We start from the raw sequence: 18445 nt of genomic DNA on the forward strand, positions 1-18445 counted from the left end.
CTTTCAGAGCTGTTAAATGCAGACGGCCATGAAAAAGAAAAAGTCTAATGGAAAAGTTCGCTCCATCAATCATCAGGTCTTGCTGGAATGTCAGACTCGAGAAAACAGTTGCACACAACATCACAGAGGAGAGGGAGCAAATTCTGGAGGGGTTTGTGGGAAATGTAGTGTAATAACGGTATAATTACTCCAGGGGAAATGAGACTATATAACAGTTTGAATAAAGATCTTAGTGTATGGTAATGAGCAGTTTTCAAAAGTAGTATTTTTTTGCATCTTTGACTATGTTGCTATGGGGAAACTTGAAGATAACTGACTTGGGGTTTTCCTTTCTAAATGTTTCTCTCTTAATACTGTACTTGTTTGGGATCAGCTCCAGAAAATGGATGGATGCGTGTTTGTAGTGATCCAAAGTACAGCTTTCAGTGTGGATCTAAGTTTTAAGGTGGTCTCAGTCCGGTTACAAACGAACTCTGGTGCGGTTCGTTTGTGGTGAGAAGGTGTTCCGACCTGGATGTGAAGCAACTGCAGTCACATGACACATTGTTTGGGTTAAACATGAGCATGTTACAGTCCTGGAGGATTATTAATGTGCACCTCCTCCTGTACTGCCTTAATATGCACATTCAGCACATCCAATGCATCAAAACATTGTTTTCTAGTTGGAGCCGCGCCTCGTTTTCAAACTGTATGGTTTGACTAAAATGAACAATGACAGCAATATAGTCCACGATGAGCAGCGCTAAAATCAACCTGCGTAGTTGTCCCTCCATTGTGACATTAGAAAGTGTCACATTTATCTTGCAAGTGTACTCTTCTTCAACGTTTGCTTTACTTCCTGGATTTTTCCCACATGGAAATTCTGACCAATCAAGAGCAGCTTTCTCACACAAGGCATTTGATCTGGTCCACTTGTAAATGCTGCCGTGAGAACACGAACCAACTCTAGGCAATTATACAACTTTGTGACAAAATGAGTCCCTGATTCAGACCAAAGCAAGACGACTCAAGGTCTGAAAGCACCCTTAATTACGTGTAGCTTTAAGCCTTGATGACATTTTAGCAGAAAATGTGACCCCGCACAGTTGTCATGAGCAAGGAGATTAGGCATAGAGACCAAACCAGTTTTGTGAACCAGGCCGCAAACATGTTTATTTTTGCTGTAAACTTGGGAATTTTAACATGGGGGTCTATGGGGATTGACTCGCTTTTGGAGCCAGCCTCAAGTGGCCATTAGAGGAACTGCAATTGTGTGCATTTCAGCCTCAAATGTTGCCACTTTTTTAAAATTACATTATCTTTATGCATATATCCCGCCTGGGGGTAGTGCTGCTAAGGCAGCTAATATCATAGCAGACTATGTTGATTTTTATAAGGCAGTCTTAGAAAGTCTGATCAGGTATAGTATCACAGCTTGGTTTGGTAACCTCTCTGTGTAGCTAAAGAACAAACTGTTTCAGCTAATTCATGCTGCTGGAAAAATTATTGCACTTCTCCATTCAGAGTATTTATGAACAGGCCACTCTGCAACAAGCAAATAAAATTATCTGCGATCCATCACACATCATGCATGGCGAGTATGAGCTGCTACCGTCTGGTAGAAGGTTTAGAGTTCCTTACTGCAGACTAAACAGATTTAAAAACTCGTTTGTTCCTGTGTCAATAAAGCTGGTAAACAAGGTCAGATAAGACCAGCGCTCAGATGACTTGCTTTTGTTTGTTTTGTACAGGTTAGTATTTTTACTTATTATAATTTTAGCATTTTATTAGCCCTATTAGGTGTTATTTATTCATTCTTTTATTTATTCATTTTTTAATTCACCATGTTTCTTGCACTTTTCAGCACCTTATATGATATGGAACGCGCATATCTATTGTATGTTTGGTATTGTGTTGTATTGTATGTTCTGTGTTGTGGCTGCAGCATGGGCGAACGGCCCAGAACAAATTTCTCACTTTGTGAGACAATAAAGTTAATCTTGAATCTTGAATCTTTATGCATGATAACATTTTCTCCATATTTCAAAGAAAAAATCTGTCTTTTCCTCGTGGTGGCGCAAGTCAGCTTGTCTATTGTTCAACACTTGTAAAGACTTTTAAACCAACGTCCAGCTGTAGGTGTCTGAGTACTTCTGACAGTTTTAATACAGCGTTTAGCTTTAAGTGAGCATAAAGAGAGTACATTCGTGATCATTTTCTACAGTGGCTGATCGGGGTTGGGCAGTTCAGTTTAGAAACTCTGAAGTGTTACTCTTTAGTAACTAAGAAATATGAGAATATTCAGTTTATCTTTGTTGCATGTATTGATTTATTAAAAGCACAGTCACAGATGAAATGAAAGAGTCTTAGCGGGCGGCACCAGTGTCAGCTTCACGCTCTCACCTTTTAACAGTTATAGATAAATATTAAAAGCGATTCCATTTGCACCATTAAACTCTGTGCTGTCTTTCAGAAAGGAAGTATTCTACGATAATTTCACCCCACAAATTCCCCTTTCTGCTCTGTGTGATTTGGGTGTCTGAGCTCCTTTATATTCTTTTATGTGCTTTGTATCCATTGGAAAGTGAAAGTATTCAAGTATTGAGCCGAGCTTGTTTTGCTGCAGTCGGAACTGTGATTTAATATCGACTTTTGAGTCAGTAGATGAGTTTGAATCAGAAGGTCAGACTGTGCGTAATTGCGAGGCTTCATTTGTCTCTCCGGCAAAATAAAAAGCTGTTTTCATGCCCTTTCCCCCGTGCCTATGACAACCTGTGGCGGGGAGTTGTTTTAAGCTTCATTTGAGCTTGTGAAACCAGATTAAGTGCCGGTTGCATCAAGTGTTATCACCCAGTTTCTCACAGTAAAGCACACAGCGAGAGGAGCACACGTACCTGCAGGTGAATGTTAATCTTTCAGCTGTTATTAGTTATTTATTCTTCCCCCTTGTGTTTTAATATGAAAAGCTTTATGAAAGTAGAGCAGAAATGAAAGCCCTCTGTCTCCTCTTCACTCCCCTGCTCCACTCCTAACAGAGGATTAAAGAGCTTGTCTTCTATACAGCAGTCAATGTGTCTTCTCTGTCTAAATCTCAGCCGGCCTGCTCGTCATCTTTTTTTTTTTTTTTTCTCTCCCTCTCTCCCACTCTTTTATACTCAGTTTTTCTTTCTTTCTCCTGCCAATCTTCTTGTCACCTATTTTTCCTCCATTTTGAAGCAGTGAAACTACTTCTCTTTGTTTTTCTGAGTGGGAGTAAGTGCGTACGTGCTCCTGTGGAAAGCAAATACATTTGGCAAAGTGTGTTTATGATGTGTGATTGTACCAAGTTTGAGTGACACTGAAAAGGGCTGGTGCTAAAGGGCTCATCTTTGCCTCTACTTCATATTTTATTATGCTACATACATGCATACTAATGTAGATGACAGATTATATAAGTTGTTCTGGTCTTATTTAATTTTGTTCCTCCATAGTTTTATGTTTGTTTAGTGTATTGATGTTTAAAGGTCGCTATGTTTAAGTAAAGCTTACAGTACAGTATAAGATAAGAGAAAAAGATGGTGTCTGACAGGGGCTTGGTATTGATCTTCTTGTTATAGCATTTGGGTGAGAAAAAAAACTACCTTTACTTTCTGCAGATATAGGATGCAGCAAACTTTTTTTTCGTATTAAACTATGATGTATTTTCATATCATTTTTTGTTAAGATAAAATGAAGCAGCAACATCCTGGGCTGAAAAATAAAGCGCCAATACAGAAGTGCCAAAAACTGCAGTTCCCCTAATGGCCACTTGAGGCTGGCTCCAAAAGCGAGTCAATCCCCATAGACCCTCATGTTAAAGTGCCCAATTTTACAGCAGGAATAAATGTGTTTACAGCCTGGTGCAAAAACAGTTTTGGTCTCTGTAGCTAATTTGTACATTCGTGACAACTGTACAGGGGTGAATTTTTATATAACAACCCACTGAAACGTTATTAAGGCATAAAGTAATTCATAATTAAGTTCATGCCCGCTTTGAGTGAAAAGTAGCTGTTGTCCGTTGACAAGTAGCTACCACAGCAACAGTGTTGGTGTTGGTTTTAGGTGTAGCCGTAGCTGTTCCTTTCGAGTTTGTTTTCAATAAATGGAAGTTAATTGTAACGTTTGGGTTGTCTAAAAAAAGTCTTGTTCAGCATTTGGCTGCTAACCAATACCGATATCAATATATCCACATTTGTCCCCACCTAATTTTAATGATCATCTAGTCTCCTGTGCAGAGGAATTAGCATTGTATTATACATGCATACTTTTATCGCGACGGCCCAGCAGCAGATGGAGACGAGAAATACAACACTTTCCAATGTATATAATATTAATTTATTTATTGTGCAAAATAATAAAAAGTATGTTGGCCGATTCTGATTCATTTTAAAGCAGATACTGGTCAATACCGAAGACGTGCCGATATTATCGTGCAGTCATAGTTCTAAGCCTGTTTTTTGCTAGCAAAAATTAGCATTAGCACTACCTTAATCAACCATAAATAGGCTAGCAGCTCGTGTTAGGGTTAGCTCCACCCTCTCATCCAAATATGGTCACTTCTAGCTCCAAAAATTTCAGATGGCGACGGCCAAAATACCAAGCATGAAACTTCAAACTGTAGTACACAAGCCAATGGGTGACACTGATTATTTTATACAGTCTGTGGGTAAAATAGAGAAGATAAATGACTTACTCTTTATCTTGCCACATATGTAGAAGTTCAGAGTTATTTGCTTCACACTTGGTTTTACTGATGTGTTAGCAGTGGCTGATTCTGGCACTGACTTCCTCCCCAACACACAGTTTCTTTCAAATATTTAAATCCATAATTCTTTTAGTTATTCACGTCTTTTGTGTTTTGTGAAGCAGCTCAATTCCTGACATATTGTAAACACCATACATGTGCCTGAACATGTACAGAACCAGTGTATTTAGTCTGAAGCTCAGGCATCACTGACACTGAATCCTCCGTACAAAACTCCATTGTTGTGTTCCTATTCCAAATTTTATTCATTGTATAAATTATTAAGTCAGAGGTTCTGATCATCTGTCAGAGACCCCTCAGTCGAGTAAGATTGCTTCAAGTTGAGCAGTCTGGTTTTTTTTATTCATTTATTTGCGTGTCAGTGTACTTCTGGGGAGGTTTTGGTCCCCAGATTTGCTGCGGAGTGAACGCTCTTGACTTTTATGCTACTCTTTGATACAGACAGCTTCGGAAGTGATGCAGTGGCACGGAGGAGAAGAGACTTTGCACCAAAAGGCTCCAAGATAACATGTATCTTCTCTCTTCTGCTTAGAAGTGGTGAATTAACAGCTCACAGATACTTAATACGACACAGTTTCTGGCTTTTGTTTGATATCTAGTGTCGGCAAAAAATGTTGTTGCACATTTCTGATCCACTGTTAGCGCAATTAGCTTGTTTACTATACTACTGAATGCTGTTGTCACGCTGAACGTCCCGCTGAGTCCGTTGCAACTCAAAAACTTAAAATAGAAAAAAAACAAATCATCAGCCAGATCTTTACAGTTTACAGTTATGTGTGATTAGAGTGAGAAATCAACATACGTTACCACTTACTGACTTTTCTTTTGTTACTTTTCCAGTTTGCATATTCAAAACCTGCCTAGATTGAGTATTTAAAATGGATTTGGGACACCTCGGATACTTTCAGGCTTTCTGCCTTTTCTTTTCTCTCCTCTGTAGTTTTATTCCATCATCTAAAATGTTTCCTGTCTCTATCATTTTGTGTCTTTTCATGTTTCTTTCTCGTTTCTTTCGCACACTCATAACTTTCTCACACAACACCTGAGGCTCTCTCCATGTTCACACGAAGCTCGTCGTCCTACTCTTCTTCTTCTGTTGGTCTCTTTATCCCCCACACATGCACACACTTCTCACAAACACCTGCGATCTTCTCTGTACGTTGCCTCAAAGCTCAGCTCAAGCCCCCCCCCCCCCCCCCCCCCCCCACACCTCCCCTGCACCTCAGCTGCATCCATCTGCTGCACCGAACCTGCTTCTGTTTGTCACGCTTCCTCTTTTCACAGCAGCTATTACCACTGACTGGCTTTTACCTGTGTGTGTGTGTGTGTGTGTGTGTGTGTGTGTGTGTGTGTGTGTGTGTGAAGCCCAAGCCCAGCTGCTGTAATGTGAAATGTGTCCTCACTTAGCAGCTGCAGACACACTGCTCCTCCTCCTCCTTCTCCTACAGGTAGACTTTTTATCAGATAATTTATTTAGCACAGATGGTCAATGTGCGTGTGTGTGTTCTGCATATATAGGTACAGTTTTACTGGGTATACTGTTACCCAGTAAGATGATTTGAAGTTCCCAGGCTGCTGAGCGTTTGTTCAAGTTAAACATAGACTGTGTAAAATAATGCACGTAACCAACATGATGTCATTCATTGGCTTTGAAGCCTTGAGTTTGGCATTTTGACCGTCACCATCTGGGTTTTTTGGAGCCAGAAGTGACCATATTTAGACAAGAGGGTGGAGCTGTGGAGGAGCGAGGTATGGATCTGACACAATCGCCCTTATTACACAGAGATCCCGCAAAACTGCTCCAACAAAGCCGCTTTAATATGTCACCTCTGCTTTTGTATACAAAAGCAAACAGCATAATGCTGCCACAGTGTTTGTTTTAGAAGCAAAAGCTGTGTGACGTGTGAAACAACAACGTCAGTTTCAATTATGATGTACAGAGTATTTGTCAGGCAGCGTTTTCTTAATGATAACAACAGTAATTTACCGTCCCTGTTATATAGCAGTTGATCTCATCCTCTGCTTGGAGAATATCAGGCTCCTACACCTCATTGTCTTACCAACCTGTGGTCATTTTCAGCTGCTGTTCTTCTTTGAGTTAGCTGCTAACTGCTGCTAGCTGCTTTTTTCAAATTTCAGGCAGTGGGTTGCACATAAAACACATTGTCAAGTGTCACACCTGGGCACCCAGTAGTTCAGCGTGTAGAGCGGGCATGCCATGTACAAATGCAGTGTCCTTGCCACAGCAGCCACAGGTTCACTTCCAACCCATGATGATAATCTGTGATGCAGTGATGCAACATTCCCACTTTGATCAGGCAGTGTAAAAGGGCTGTGATGACACCTTGTAGACAGCCTGTCAATCTAAGCGGCCACGTCCTCAATAACATGACAAACATTACATTACATAACATTAACATTTAAACAGGGGAGTAATATAAAAATTCACCGCTCATACAGTTGTCATGAACGAGGAAATTAGCCACAGAGACCAAAACTGGTTTTTGTACCAGGCTGTAAACATGTTTATTTCTGCTGTAAAGGTGGGCACTTATTTCAACATGGAGGTCTGTGGGGATTGACTGGCTCTTGGAGCCTCAAGTGGCTGTTAGAGGAACTGCAGCCATTACAGTTTTTGGCACTTTCACATTGGCTTCATTTTCAGCTTCAGAGGTTGCTGCTGGGACTTAAATGTGTGTTTCAAGCACTCAGACTTAACGAAGGATATACGTGGCTTGATATGGCCATGTATGTGTGTGTGGGTGTGTGTGTGTGTGTGCATGTTGGACACTGCAGTGTGGATCCAGAAGGACAAAGGCGCGTTGGGCACAGCAGCCCATGAATAACAGGAATTACCGTCCAAACTCCTTGCGATGGAAATCTGCTGACAGCAAAACGGTCACTCGAGGGCGGGATGGAGGGAGAAGACGCGTGTGTGCGTGTGTGTGTGTGTGTGTGTGTGTGTGTGTGTGTGTGTGAGAGACACTGAGAGACAAGGACAGACATAATGCTTTCAATTACATGCGTTAATAGTGAAAGTCAATAAGGTATGAGCAGCAGTGTAATGCAGCCAGAATTTTTATGGCGGCACCAATTTCACTGTAACAAGTTCTCATTGCAAATCAATAGAGCACACAGGTACAGTAATAGCTTACTGTCAGAGTCACCAGCTGGACGATCGCTGCATTTTTAATGAGGTATTGCTGACTCGTTACCGTGTGTTTATGTGTGCAGGCAGGCGAAGCACCTGCTCACAAACTGGACTTGTTCTCTAGTAGACGACACATATTTCACTCCTCAGAGCCGAACTCGACATTTAGTCAGCAGGGCAGGGTGTGCTCTGTGGGGAAAAGGTGCCATGATATGTGACATTTTCTTGGTGTCGTGGCTCACTTTTTTGCCACTCTTTTGGGGAAACTGCACGATTATGATAGTGCAGGGGTTCTCAGTACTCTGCAACTCAAAGAAGCAGTGTGTCAGACTTAGATTTAGTGGCATCTAGCAGTGAGGATTGCAGCTTTCAACCAGCTGAAACTTCTCCCAATTAGAATTCCTTCAATGTTTATTGCTCAGGAGGTTTTTAACGACATCTCAGAATCTCCAAACATAACGGACCACGTGTTACAAATCAATATTTCTTCTATGCCGTTTGACACATCGCAGACAGGCCACTCGCCCAGCGCCTGCCATGTGTGTTCACCTTTTTTCTTTGATAACTTGGTGTGTGCTCGTCTCATTTCCAAACCAGACATTCAGGAGGTTTTTACTAGGAGCTGAATTATTCGCAGAGGTCTCTTACGCTCCAAAACAAACAGGCCCAGTACTTTAAACTAGTAAAAACATAGAATAAAGCAGTTTAACATTACAAATCAGTGCTTTTCTGAAGGCTGTTCAGCATGTCGGAGCTGGGCCATTAGGCTGGCAACTGCTAATATGTGCTCACCTATTTTTCTCTGATAAGATCCAGATGATCAGGAGGTTTGTACCGTGAGCCAAATTATCCACAGAGATCTTTTCCTCTCCAAAACAAACAGACCCAAGGCCACTTTCAGTGACAAGTCATCTGCAAGGCATCACTACAGTCTATGAGTCAGATCTACCCCTCGCTTCTCCATGGCTCCACGCTCTCATCCAAACATGGTCACTTATGGCTCCAAAAATCCAAGATGGTGATGGCCAAAATGCCAACTCTAGGCTTCAGAACTGGAGTCCACAAACCAGTGGGTGATGTCACGGTGTCTGTGCCCATCATTTTTACAGTCCATGTTTCTGTCAGTATTCAGTGGTCTGTATTCCAGGATTTAGACAACTCTCAGTGAAACAAATGGTGTTTCAGTCATTGATCAAAGGTTAAGGTCATTGTGGCCTTGTTTCTGTCTCATTCTTGTAAACAAGACATCTCAAGAAGGTCGTCAGGGAATTATCTTGAAGTTTGGCACAAACACTCACTTGGACTCAGCAATGAACTGATTGGAATTTGGCGGCCAAAGTGGAAGGTCACTGTGACCTCATAAAATATCTAGGTTTGATATTTGAATGGAAATGAGCAGAAATAAAGCAATAAATAGTGTCTGTTTTATGAGAGGTGGAAATCGGTATCTAAGGTTAGTTGTGTTACAGGACATTTGCTGTCACTGCGGAATTTGTTGTCATAGTAACACAGAGGTGTTTTCCGGATGCAACAGGCCAGTAACTGATGTTTTCTGTGAGTTGCAGTGAAGCAAATGGAGGCATGAAACCATTTAAATGTCCCAGGCTCTGCTGTTATCTGACTGTCTGGCTGTCCTCCACATTTGTTGTTTTTGTTGCTGTAGAAACATCGACATCACATCTGTCGCATTTGGAGGATCGGAGATAAACCCTCGAAAGCTAAAGTGAATAGACAGAGAGGGGATTTACATCACAATTCAAACCACCTATGAAAGTAGCTTAGATTTGTCCTAAAAAGGCCGGACACCATGTGTCTTTGTGTTGGGATTTAAAGAAGATCTCAGATTCAACCTCGCCCTGAATGTAGCTTAAAACCCCATGCACACACAGATTACATGTTGTTTTCTTTATTGCAGACAGCTGGTAAAAACTCAGCTAAAAACTGAGAACAAAAGACGTGTTTAGAAAGCAGCATCTCACATTTTCCAATCAACTCTCATTTTGCCGTTCGCTGGAAAATCTGTACACGAAATTGCAAAGACAACCTGATTAGGAGATTGTAAGACGGACCCCTGAGAGACGCCACGGGCTCTGCATCGCTTAAAGGAAACTTTTACTTTGCCATTACGCTACCGCTCCCCTCAGATGCAGCATTACGTGAAACAAATGAGCGTTCCCTCATTATGAAGCTGCTTTGTGTCGAGGAGGGACGAAACAAAAAATGTTGGAGAATAAATTGTAAATGCAGGGGAGGCGTTTGTGGTAATCTTCTTTTCCTCCCATTTTTCTACAGCTGCTGTTTCCTGTACGGGTCTCCCCAGGACGCGCTCTAATCTGTCACAAGCAAAGGAATTAATTATAGCATGCTTTTGTAAGCTTATTAAAATTGTGCTTTCCATCTCCCCCCCACCTTTTCTCTTTGCCCTTTTCTTTCTCCTCGTTTTTCTTTCTCTCTGTGATCTTCTGTCATTCTCTTACCTTTTTGTTTCTTATTCTCTCCATCTTTTGCTATCTCCAAACTTCCTTCCTTCTTCCACAACCCTTCCCATCTCCATCCACCTCCTTTTCTCCTTCCTCTTATGTTCTCTTTCCTCTCCTTCCCCCTCTTCCTTCCCTTCCCTCTCCTCGTCTCCTCCAGGCCATCGATAAGTACTGCCGGGTGAGCGGAGGTTTCTCCGGGGTGAAGGACGTCTACTCCTCCAACCCGACCTACGACGACGTGCAGCAGAGCTTCTTCCTAGCCGAGACGCTCAAGTAAGCCTTAATAGTTTGATTAATTGGCACGATCTACGAATAATCAGTACGTTTGATGATTAATTAATCACTTTGCTGATGAATGCTATAATTTGGTGGGTGGGTGGAGGGGCTGGCTGATTGAAAGGACTTGTCAGCAGAAAGTGATTGCAACAATTACCTGCTCATATTTGGAGGAATTTTGAAAAATAAATGAGCAGATTTTCTTTTCTTCCCAAGATAAAAGCAGCAGCGTGTCAGTCACAGACCTTCACCAGGAATCCTTTTAACATTGTTTTTAGCAGATAATGAAAAGTTAAATCACTTCCAACTTCAAAAGCAAGCCTCAAACATGAAATCTGCTTTGGTTTAAAGTCCTAATAATTGTTAAAATTTCAGTCCTGGGTTGATTTGGTGATACTGCCATTACTGGTGGTACCAGGAAGTGTGTTTTAATACGACACCAGACACTCGTTGGGCAGCTACTCTGTCAAAAATACAACAGAAAAGTAGAAGATATAACAAAGAATTCAGTCAATAATTGCCCTTTTTCCATCGTGACATGAGCAACCACAACCTGATTTTATGCTGCACAAGTTTGTCATGTTTCCTGCGACCGATACAAAGACACCCCGTGTTTCTCCAGTTAAATGCTTTTAATAATAAGTTTTTGTTTGTTTGTTAGGAGAGTGAACATGAAAGAATAAGACTGATAATTGTGAAATTAAATTCAAACATTAATGCTGGAGTACATACACATGGTTTCTTGTGAACCCCTTCTTCAAGTGAAGGCTGTCACCTCTCTCAGTGACAACTTGCAGGCTCCAAACCGTAGTTGGGAACACTGGCTTATTAACATTAAATTAGCTTGGCTTATTATTAGCTGGTAACTAGCTTCTAGCGGTCCGTACCACTCTGCAGAAGGAAGGATGGCAAGGCGTTCAGGTGCAGTTCACCAACAATGACTATTGCAGTTGTCACCACACAACAACAAACATGGCCTCCTCATGAGGTTTAGCAGCAGCCCTGAGCTCATCTAGACACTTAATTCTGCTGCTGTCATCACTCTTTGCTGCCTGCTGTCTTCACCATGACACACCGAGAGCACACTGAAGCTCATGTCACACCCTCACAGGTTACCCACAAGGCCACTGCCCTTATTGGAAACAAGGTGATTATAATCCAGTGTGAGAATGGTGGACCCTGCCACCAACAACGAAAACTAATTTACTATTATTACTACTACTGTCTGAAATAACAGCAAATAAACACTTTGATTGACTGTTCCAAAGCATGCAGATCAAAAGCTGGAATCAGAAACATGTTTGATCATAAAAACTTTCACGATTTTAACTTTAATACAGGGATTCTCAAAGTTTTGATGGCTGAGTGCCAATTTAGGGAGCCAGCATATGACTGAGTGACACACAGGTTCAGGCCACTTTGACCAAGCAGTCCCCTAATAACTCACTGAACAACACTTAGCAGTTTTGTGAGCTAGCACATACAGAGCTTGCCTGTGTTACACCTTTGCTAGCTGTCACAAGATTTCTGAAGACTGTACGGCACATAAGCCTTATTGAAACTGTCTGCACTCATAAACTTATCATAGGAGTTGTGATTGGACTCATAATTGCATTTAACATGAAATTCCTTGAGCATCAAAATCACCTGTTTGCAGAAAAGGCAGATCACTTATTCATCCCCACATTTCCGACAAAATAAGAGTTAATCCATGTTCCCTGAAACCTCTTTTTCTCTATAACCATACAGCGTTTTGTTCCATGGTGGCTTTTTCATCTCACTTCCACATTAAACTGCAGAGTTGTCCACAGAAATCACTAATGGTAGCTAACAGCACTACCATTAATGACAGGAAGTAATGTCTGACACTCATGAGGTGCCTCTAGTTGCCATGCAACCGCTCACTTTCTAGAAATTGTCATCTCTAACCTGACAGACGCTTTTCAGAAGGACGCAGTTTGACGCAGTAGCTGTATTAAATGTAAGCTATTAAAAGTGAAAGTATTGTAAAGGACTGGATGATATAATGCATGCATTTCATGTCACATTTTGGGGCCGCACAACATGTGTCCGAGGGCAGCCACTGGCCCGAGGTCCACATCTTGAGCGCCTATGCTTTAAGAGCACATTTTAAGTGAACAAAACATAGTTGTACACTAAAGCGCGACAAGTGCTGTCCCTAGCACACACTGGACACGTCGCACTGCAGCTAGTTTTAACAGACGACCACACAAAGTTATTACTACTTTTACTGAAAGATCTTCCTCCACCTCTGCGTTAGCTCAAAATTATGCGTGGACAGCGCCTAATGAAACTTGATTTCTCACCCGAAGAGCCGAAAACCAGAGCTGTGACTCGCCAGACAATATCTTTTTGGCCACTGTCTTTACAATGACTGGATTGGGGGACGTTTAGTTCGGGATATTTCTCAACCTCAACGAGTCTCTCTTCATCCATTCTCTGTCACACATGAGATACAGCAACAGCTACAGAGTTCTCTTTATGCGTCAGCGGTGAGATGAAGAGTCGAGCTGCCATAGTAGCGGAGAAAAGGAGCAGGGGTTACATGCAGGCACAGAGCAAGAGGGTGAAAATGCCCTTAATTCCAGGGATGAGGCTGGAAATAGGGCGGTGGCGTAAATTGCTGCGGGGCAGTGTGTCCAGGAGCGCCGACACACGTCTGCTGGCATGGGGTTGTACGTTGAAAATAATAGGGGCGTCTTTTTTGATGCCACTGGTGTGTTTTGCCCTTAAGATTGATTGTGCTAAAATCATCACAGTACACAATGTTTAGGACATGTTCATTTGTCCATCCCCAATAAAAACATGAAAGTAGAGAAGGACTTAAATTTTGATGACCACCTTAAATTGATGCAGACAAGGTATAAATATTATGTGTCACCACCCCCCCTCGTCACAGCACACTGTGCACTGGGGTCACTTCTATTAAACTGACATCCTACACAAGCTTTTCTTCACATACAGCACCACACACTTTAGAAGAAACACGTTCGACAGAGCAGAAAACGCTCCTGTTGCTTAGTGACATAAAGAACACAGATCCCTTATGGTCGTGTGAAAACTTTTAATTTATCTGTATCTAAGGCCTTTAAACTGGTAGGATTAAAAGATGCGTCATAAACCATACTAGTGGCTACTTAATCTTCATGTATTGTTCATTTCTCATTATTACAGAGGCAGTCACATGACCATATCAGCATTACTCTTCTGAGGGTATTAATGAAAGTTAACGCACCAGCATCTGTTGTTTTTTCTTTCTATTTTTATTTAGTTGCCAAGACATATTTTAAATGCTGATTAATGCAAAGGGCAGCTCTGATGTCTCTGGTGCATCATCATCATCACTGAAGGATGAAGAGGCTCTGAATGCAGCTGGTGACCCACTAATGTGGCTCTCTTATTCCCCCTGCTGGCTGCTCTGTGGAAGTGATCTCCTGCTGGCAGTGCAGATACAATTCAGTGTACACAGTTGTTCCTGTCAATCACACAGTGTGATGGGTCAAATGTAATCATGAAACAAAGCAAACAAGGCTTGTGCCAGCCTCTGTGAGCAGGAAGCTGCTTATTAACCCTTTATTTTTTACTTGCATATGTCTGGATTTAACACCAACAAAGCGTCAAACAGCAGTTAAAATTGTCTTTGGTGGACAAGTGGTTAAAGGTCAGCTGCCACGCAGGCCATTTGAGACGATGACATTTGAATGCCTCGTGTTAGACAGCCTTTGGTGTCCATCTACGCTCTCGGTATTTGTCCCAGCTGGCTGCGAGCCAATCACATCAAAGCAATACAGCAACAGGCTGCTGATTGGCTGCCGGTCACACTGATCTGCACGAAGATGTCGCATCCGAACATCTGTTGATGTGAAACATAATCGCTTCAGCACTGTGTGAGTGTTTGTCAGATTTATTTTAATGTTAATGAGGTTTCATAAAGCGAATGAGCAGGTTTTAAACACACTAGAGTCAGTTCACAGAAATCCATCAAACAGGTATTTTTAAATGTTTTTGTAGCTGCAGATAAGGGTATGTAAAACTTCCATATTTATGGTTTATGTATAAATACATGTAGTAATCTGTTCTCACCAAGTCCAAATACAGTGATGGTACCATGTGGGCATAACGATTAGACGCAAATTAAATCAAGGTGACTGCCGAATCAATGCAAACATGACACACAGTGTAAAGTTGGCCGACTCCCACAGCCATAAATTGTGTGTGACCACGATGAGCCCTTAACGAGAGCCATCGCCCCACCTTTTAACACTGAAGTTTTGCTCTGTATACATTTGTAGCTGAAACTCACACTGCACAGAAGTCTTTCTTTGTCACTCAGAAAGAGCTCTGTTGGTGTTTCATGTTTCACCTGTAAAGGTCGTGCACTGTCCAACCCTTCGCAGAAGTCTGGAGGTCACCTGCTGTCAGTTCCAATTAGAGTAATGATGTTAATCACACAAGGGAGACTCCCAGGTGGAGCAGTGTCTGTATTTGGACCAAACAGAATCAAAATCTGAACTAGGAAATAAAGACTTAAGAATTTATGATAAACAAACAACATATCGTAGAAGCTAAAAATGCTAAAAGAGCTGATGGCAAGACATCATTCATGTTAAAGCTGGGGTAGGCAGTTTCATTTTGGCATCATTGGGCAAATATCCCATAATAAATCTTGAGCATATTGTGATTCAAGTGGACTGAGAGAAACTAAGATTTCTGCACCTCCACTTGACTGTTTTCAGACTCTAGAAAATCTAGCCAGTGGTGGGAAACTTCAGCCAGTCACAGGTTATTTCATAGTGAGGGCGTTCTATTGGCTGTTCTATAAATGCAGATCGCGGGCATGTCTCTTCAGTGACAGTCTGAGTCAATGGTGGAGAATCCTGCAGAGAGAGTTGCTACTCCATCATTGGCAACAACTGTCTACACTGCAAAGCAACCCAACAAAGGAAGACCGAGTCTAAAAGGGAGTCTGGCAGCAAACAAAATAAAACATGTCAGTATCGGCGAAGTGTTTCAGAGGTGGAGAGAAAACGTTGCTAATAGTTTAGCCTTCAGCTACTTGGAGCCAAAAGCTCACGGCTGTGGCTGATTTGTTCATGTTTATGTAGCTAATGTTAGCTAGAGCCTCTAATCACAGTGCGTCGAATTCAGCCAGCGCAAACGCCAGCTCCAGGAGACAGGACAGCCTTGACTCCCCATCAGATCAGCAAACTTTCTGTTGCTGCTGTTACACAAGTTAGACCCAGTGTTGCTGCTGGCTACCAGCGTGCTGTGATACCCGGCACTGGGGAGTTTGAGCTGGCCGAATTTGAGCTGTGGCGGGGAGTGAGGCGGAGGGACCATGGGGTGGCTAGCAGCTAATTCTTGTCTCATCTGTCGTCTGATAAACAGAGAAAGAGGGGCAAGGAGGGGCTGAGCGACAACTCTGCAGTCAAATAAGACTACATAAATCAATGTATGGGAAACACTGGGTTACTGTATGAAGCATGTTCATATGCCCATGGTCGTCTGTTGGGAGGGGCTTAGGAAAGAGAGCGGAGATTCTGCTGTTTCTTTGCCTTCTCCAGATTTCTGCCTTCCTGTTTACCCACAAATTTAGGTTTTTGAGTACCTGTAAGTAGACGTTTTTTGCTCAACTTGCTCAAACCTGCAGAAGTTATTTTGGTTTTGCGTGACAGTGATGTCATTCACTTATTTCTTCTCCTTCCTTACCCTGTCCCTCTCATCCTCACCCCCTTTTTCCTCCCTCCGTTCACCATCACCCCCCTCCCCACACACACACACCCACACCCCTCCCAACACCCACCCCCCCTTCAGGTATCTGTACCTGTTGTTCTCCAGCGACGACCTGATGCCGTTTGAGAGTTGGGTCTTCAACACGGAGGCTCACCCACTTCCTGTCCTCCACCTGGGCAACATTACCCTGCCAGGCAGCGAGCCGGCTCAGCGGTAGACGGACAGGGCCATCTCCCTCCGCCGCAGCACCAGGGGGCTCCACCTGTACGCCCGCCTGCCTGCCCAAAAAAACCCACCCGCCAACACTGGACAAACTTTCATTCAGCTCTACAGACTCTCCGCTGCTTTTGGACTGCAGACATCAACGAGAGGAGACGGAGGGAGAACCTCCCACGCAGACTGCTGCAGCGTGTTGAGGACTTTGAGTCTCCCTCTCTTCTTCTATGTTTTACTCTTTGACTCTCTCTGTCGATCTCTCTGTCTTCTCTGCTTAAATCAGAGAGACAGTGGGTGTGCTGCTCAGCCTCACGACTGGCTTGAAATGACTCTGAAGGACCGAGCTCCAAAAAAGCGGAGGCTTGATATAGTTTTTTTATTGTTATTATTTTTAGTGTTTATTTGAGATTTGACCAAACTTTACTCCCATACAGACTCAAGCTGAGGCACTGAGAGTGCGTGACGGGGTTTCTGTGAAGGATCACACAGTCAGTTTGACACTCGACTGATGGAGGTGTCATTTTTTTTTCCAGGCAGACAGACTTGAGGACTTTACTGGGTCTGTTGGTAAGACATTTTTTTTTATTTTGTTTCGTTTGGACAAATCGTTAATGGGGACACAGGGTTGAATCAGAGCCCTTTGCTTCACCCTGACCCAACCCCTCCCCACACCACTTCCTGTTTAACCGTCATCAGATGAACTTTGACCTGGAACTGTTTGCAGCTCGTCACATCATCAGTGCGAGGGCGGGTTGTGGCAACAGTCCCCACCTCCTCCTCCTCCTCCTCCTCCTCCCCCCCCTCCTCTTATCCTCCTTTTTCAGAAAAGTGGACCATTGTAAGCGGAACAGTACCTACACGGGGACAACAGCAGGCCTCCCCATCCTCACCACCCTCCAACCTCGACATCTTTCCAGTTTCTCTCCCAGTTAGAGATGAGCCACAGCCCAACACATTCTGCTGCTACTCATTTGGATGCTGCTTTTTTCTCTCCTCCACCTTTTATCGCTTAGTTTCTCTCCAGCTTCTTTTATCTCTTCCCTTTTCTTTTCATAGATCATTTTCAGGTCATACATTGTGAGATGAGGCTAGGACCCGACAGTGCTTGTGTGTGAGTGTGTGTATGAGTGTGTGGTGGTCAAAGAAACCTGCTGTATATCATGTATTTGTGCACTTTGTATGGGAAGGCTATGAAGAAGAGGGAAACAGGAGTGTAGCACTGAATGAGCTGAATAAATGAAGTGTCCCTGCTGAGCTCTCATGACACAATTGCTCTGTTCGACCAGTATCACCAGTTTGGACCACCTCAACTGTAAGTTGTATAAACTTTTTGTGGTGTTGAAATTCTCCCATCATTTTTCTTCACCGCTATTTCAACAGTCCCCGTCTTTTTTGTTGCTTTTATCGTACATATGTAATGCCTTCTCTTCTCTGCTACAGTTTAAAGGGGAACTCTGGTATTTTCATCCTGGACCCTATTTTCCCTAGTTTTATGTGTCTAATATTTTTCCACCAAATTAAAAATGGAAGTACTCAGTAGTAGCAAGATGGCAGATTGCATTGCACCTGCCAGCTCTTGTTCTGGTAATACAGATATTATTTCATAATGAAAAGAGTAGCGCCCAGTGCCCGACTTCCCGTTTTCCAGGTGGTTAAAGATGCAGCATGTGTTCGGCCCCTAATGTCCAGGGCTAATACCTGCGGTTATTCCACAGGCTAGTTAATAACATGTCGGGCAGGAAATCCAAAGTGTGGGATGATTTTGAGAAGGTGAAGGACGAACCCAAGGTGATATGTAAACTCATC

General features: G+C 42.7%; 1 protein-coding gene across 1 annotated transcript in view; it reads left to right on the forward strand.

The window, feature by feature from the left end:
* The window catches only part of man1a2 (mannosidase, alpha, class 1A, member 2), a 209227-nt gene extending 191665 nt beyond the window's left edge, over positions 1-17562 (forward strand). The window contains exons 12-13 of the mRNA XM_033617549.2: positions 10551-10666; positions 16505-17562. Coding sequence (XP_033473440.1) covers positions 10551-10666; positions 16505-16640 — 252 coding nt within the window. The 3' untranslated portion in view covers positions 16641-17562. The remainder of the gene's footprint in view (positions 1-10550; positions 10667-16504) is intronic.
* Positions 17563-18445: the final 883 nt, after the last annotated feature.

The sequence above is a fragment of the Epinephelus lanceolatus genome, chromosome 14 (assembly GCF_041903045.1).
Source record: "Epinephelus lanceolatus isolate andai-2023 chromosome 14, ASM4190304v1, whole genome shotgun sequence".
NCBI lineage: Eukaryota > Metazoa > Chordata > Actinopteri > Perciformes > Serranidae > Epinephelus > Epinephelus lanceolatus.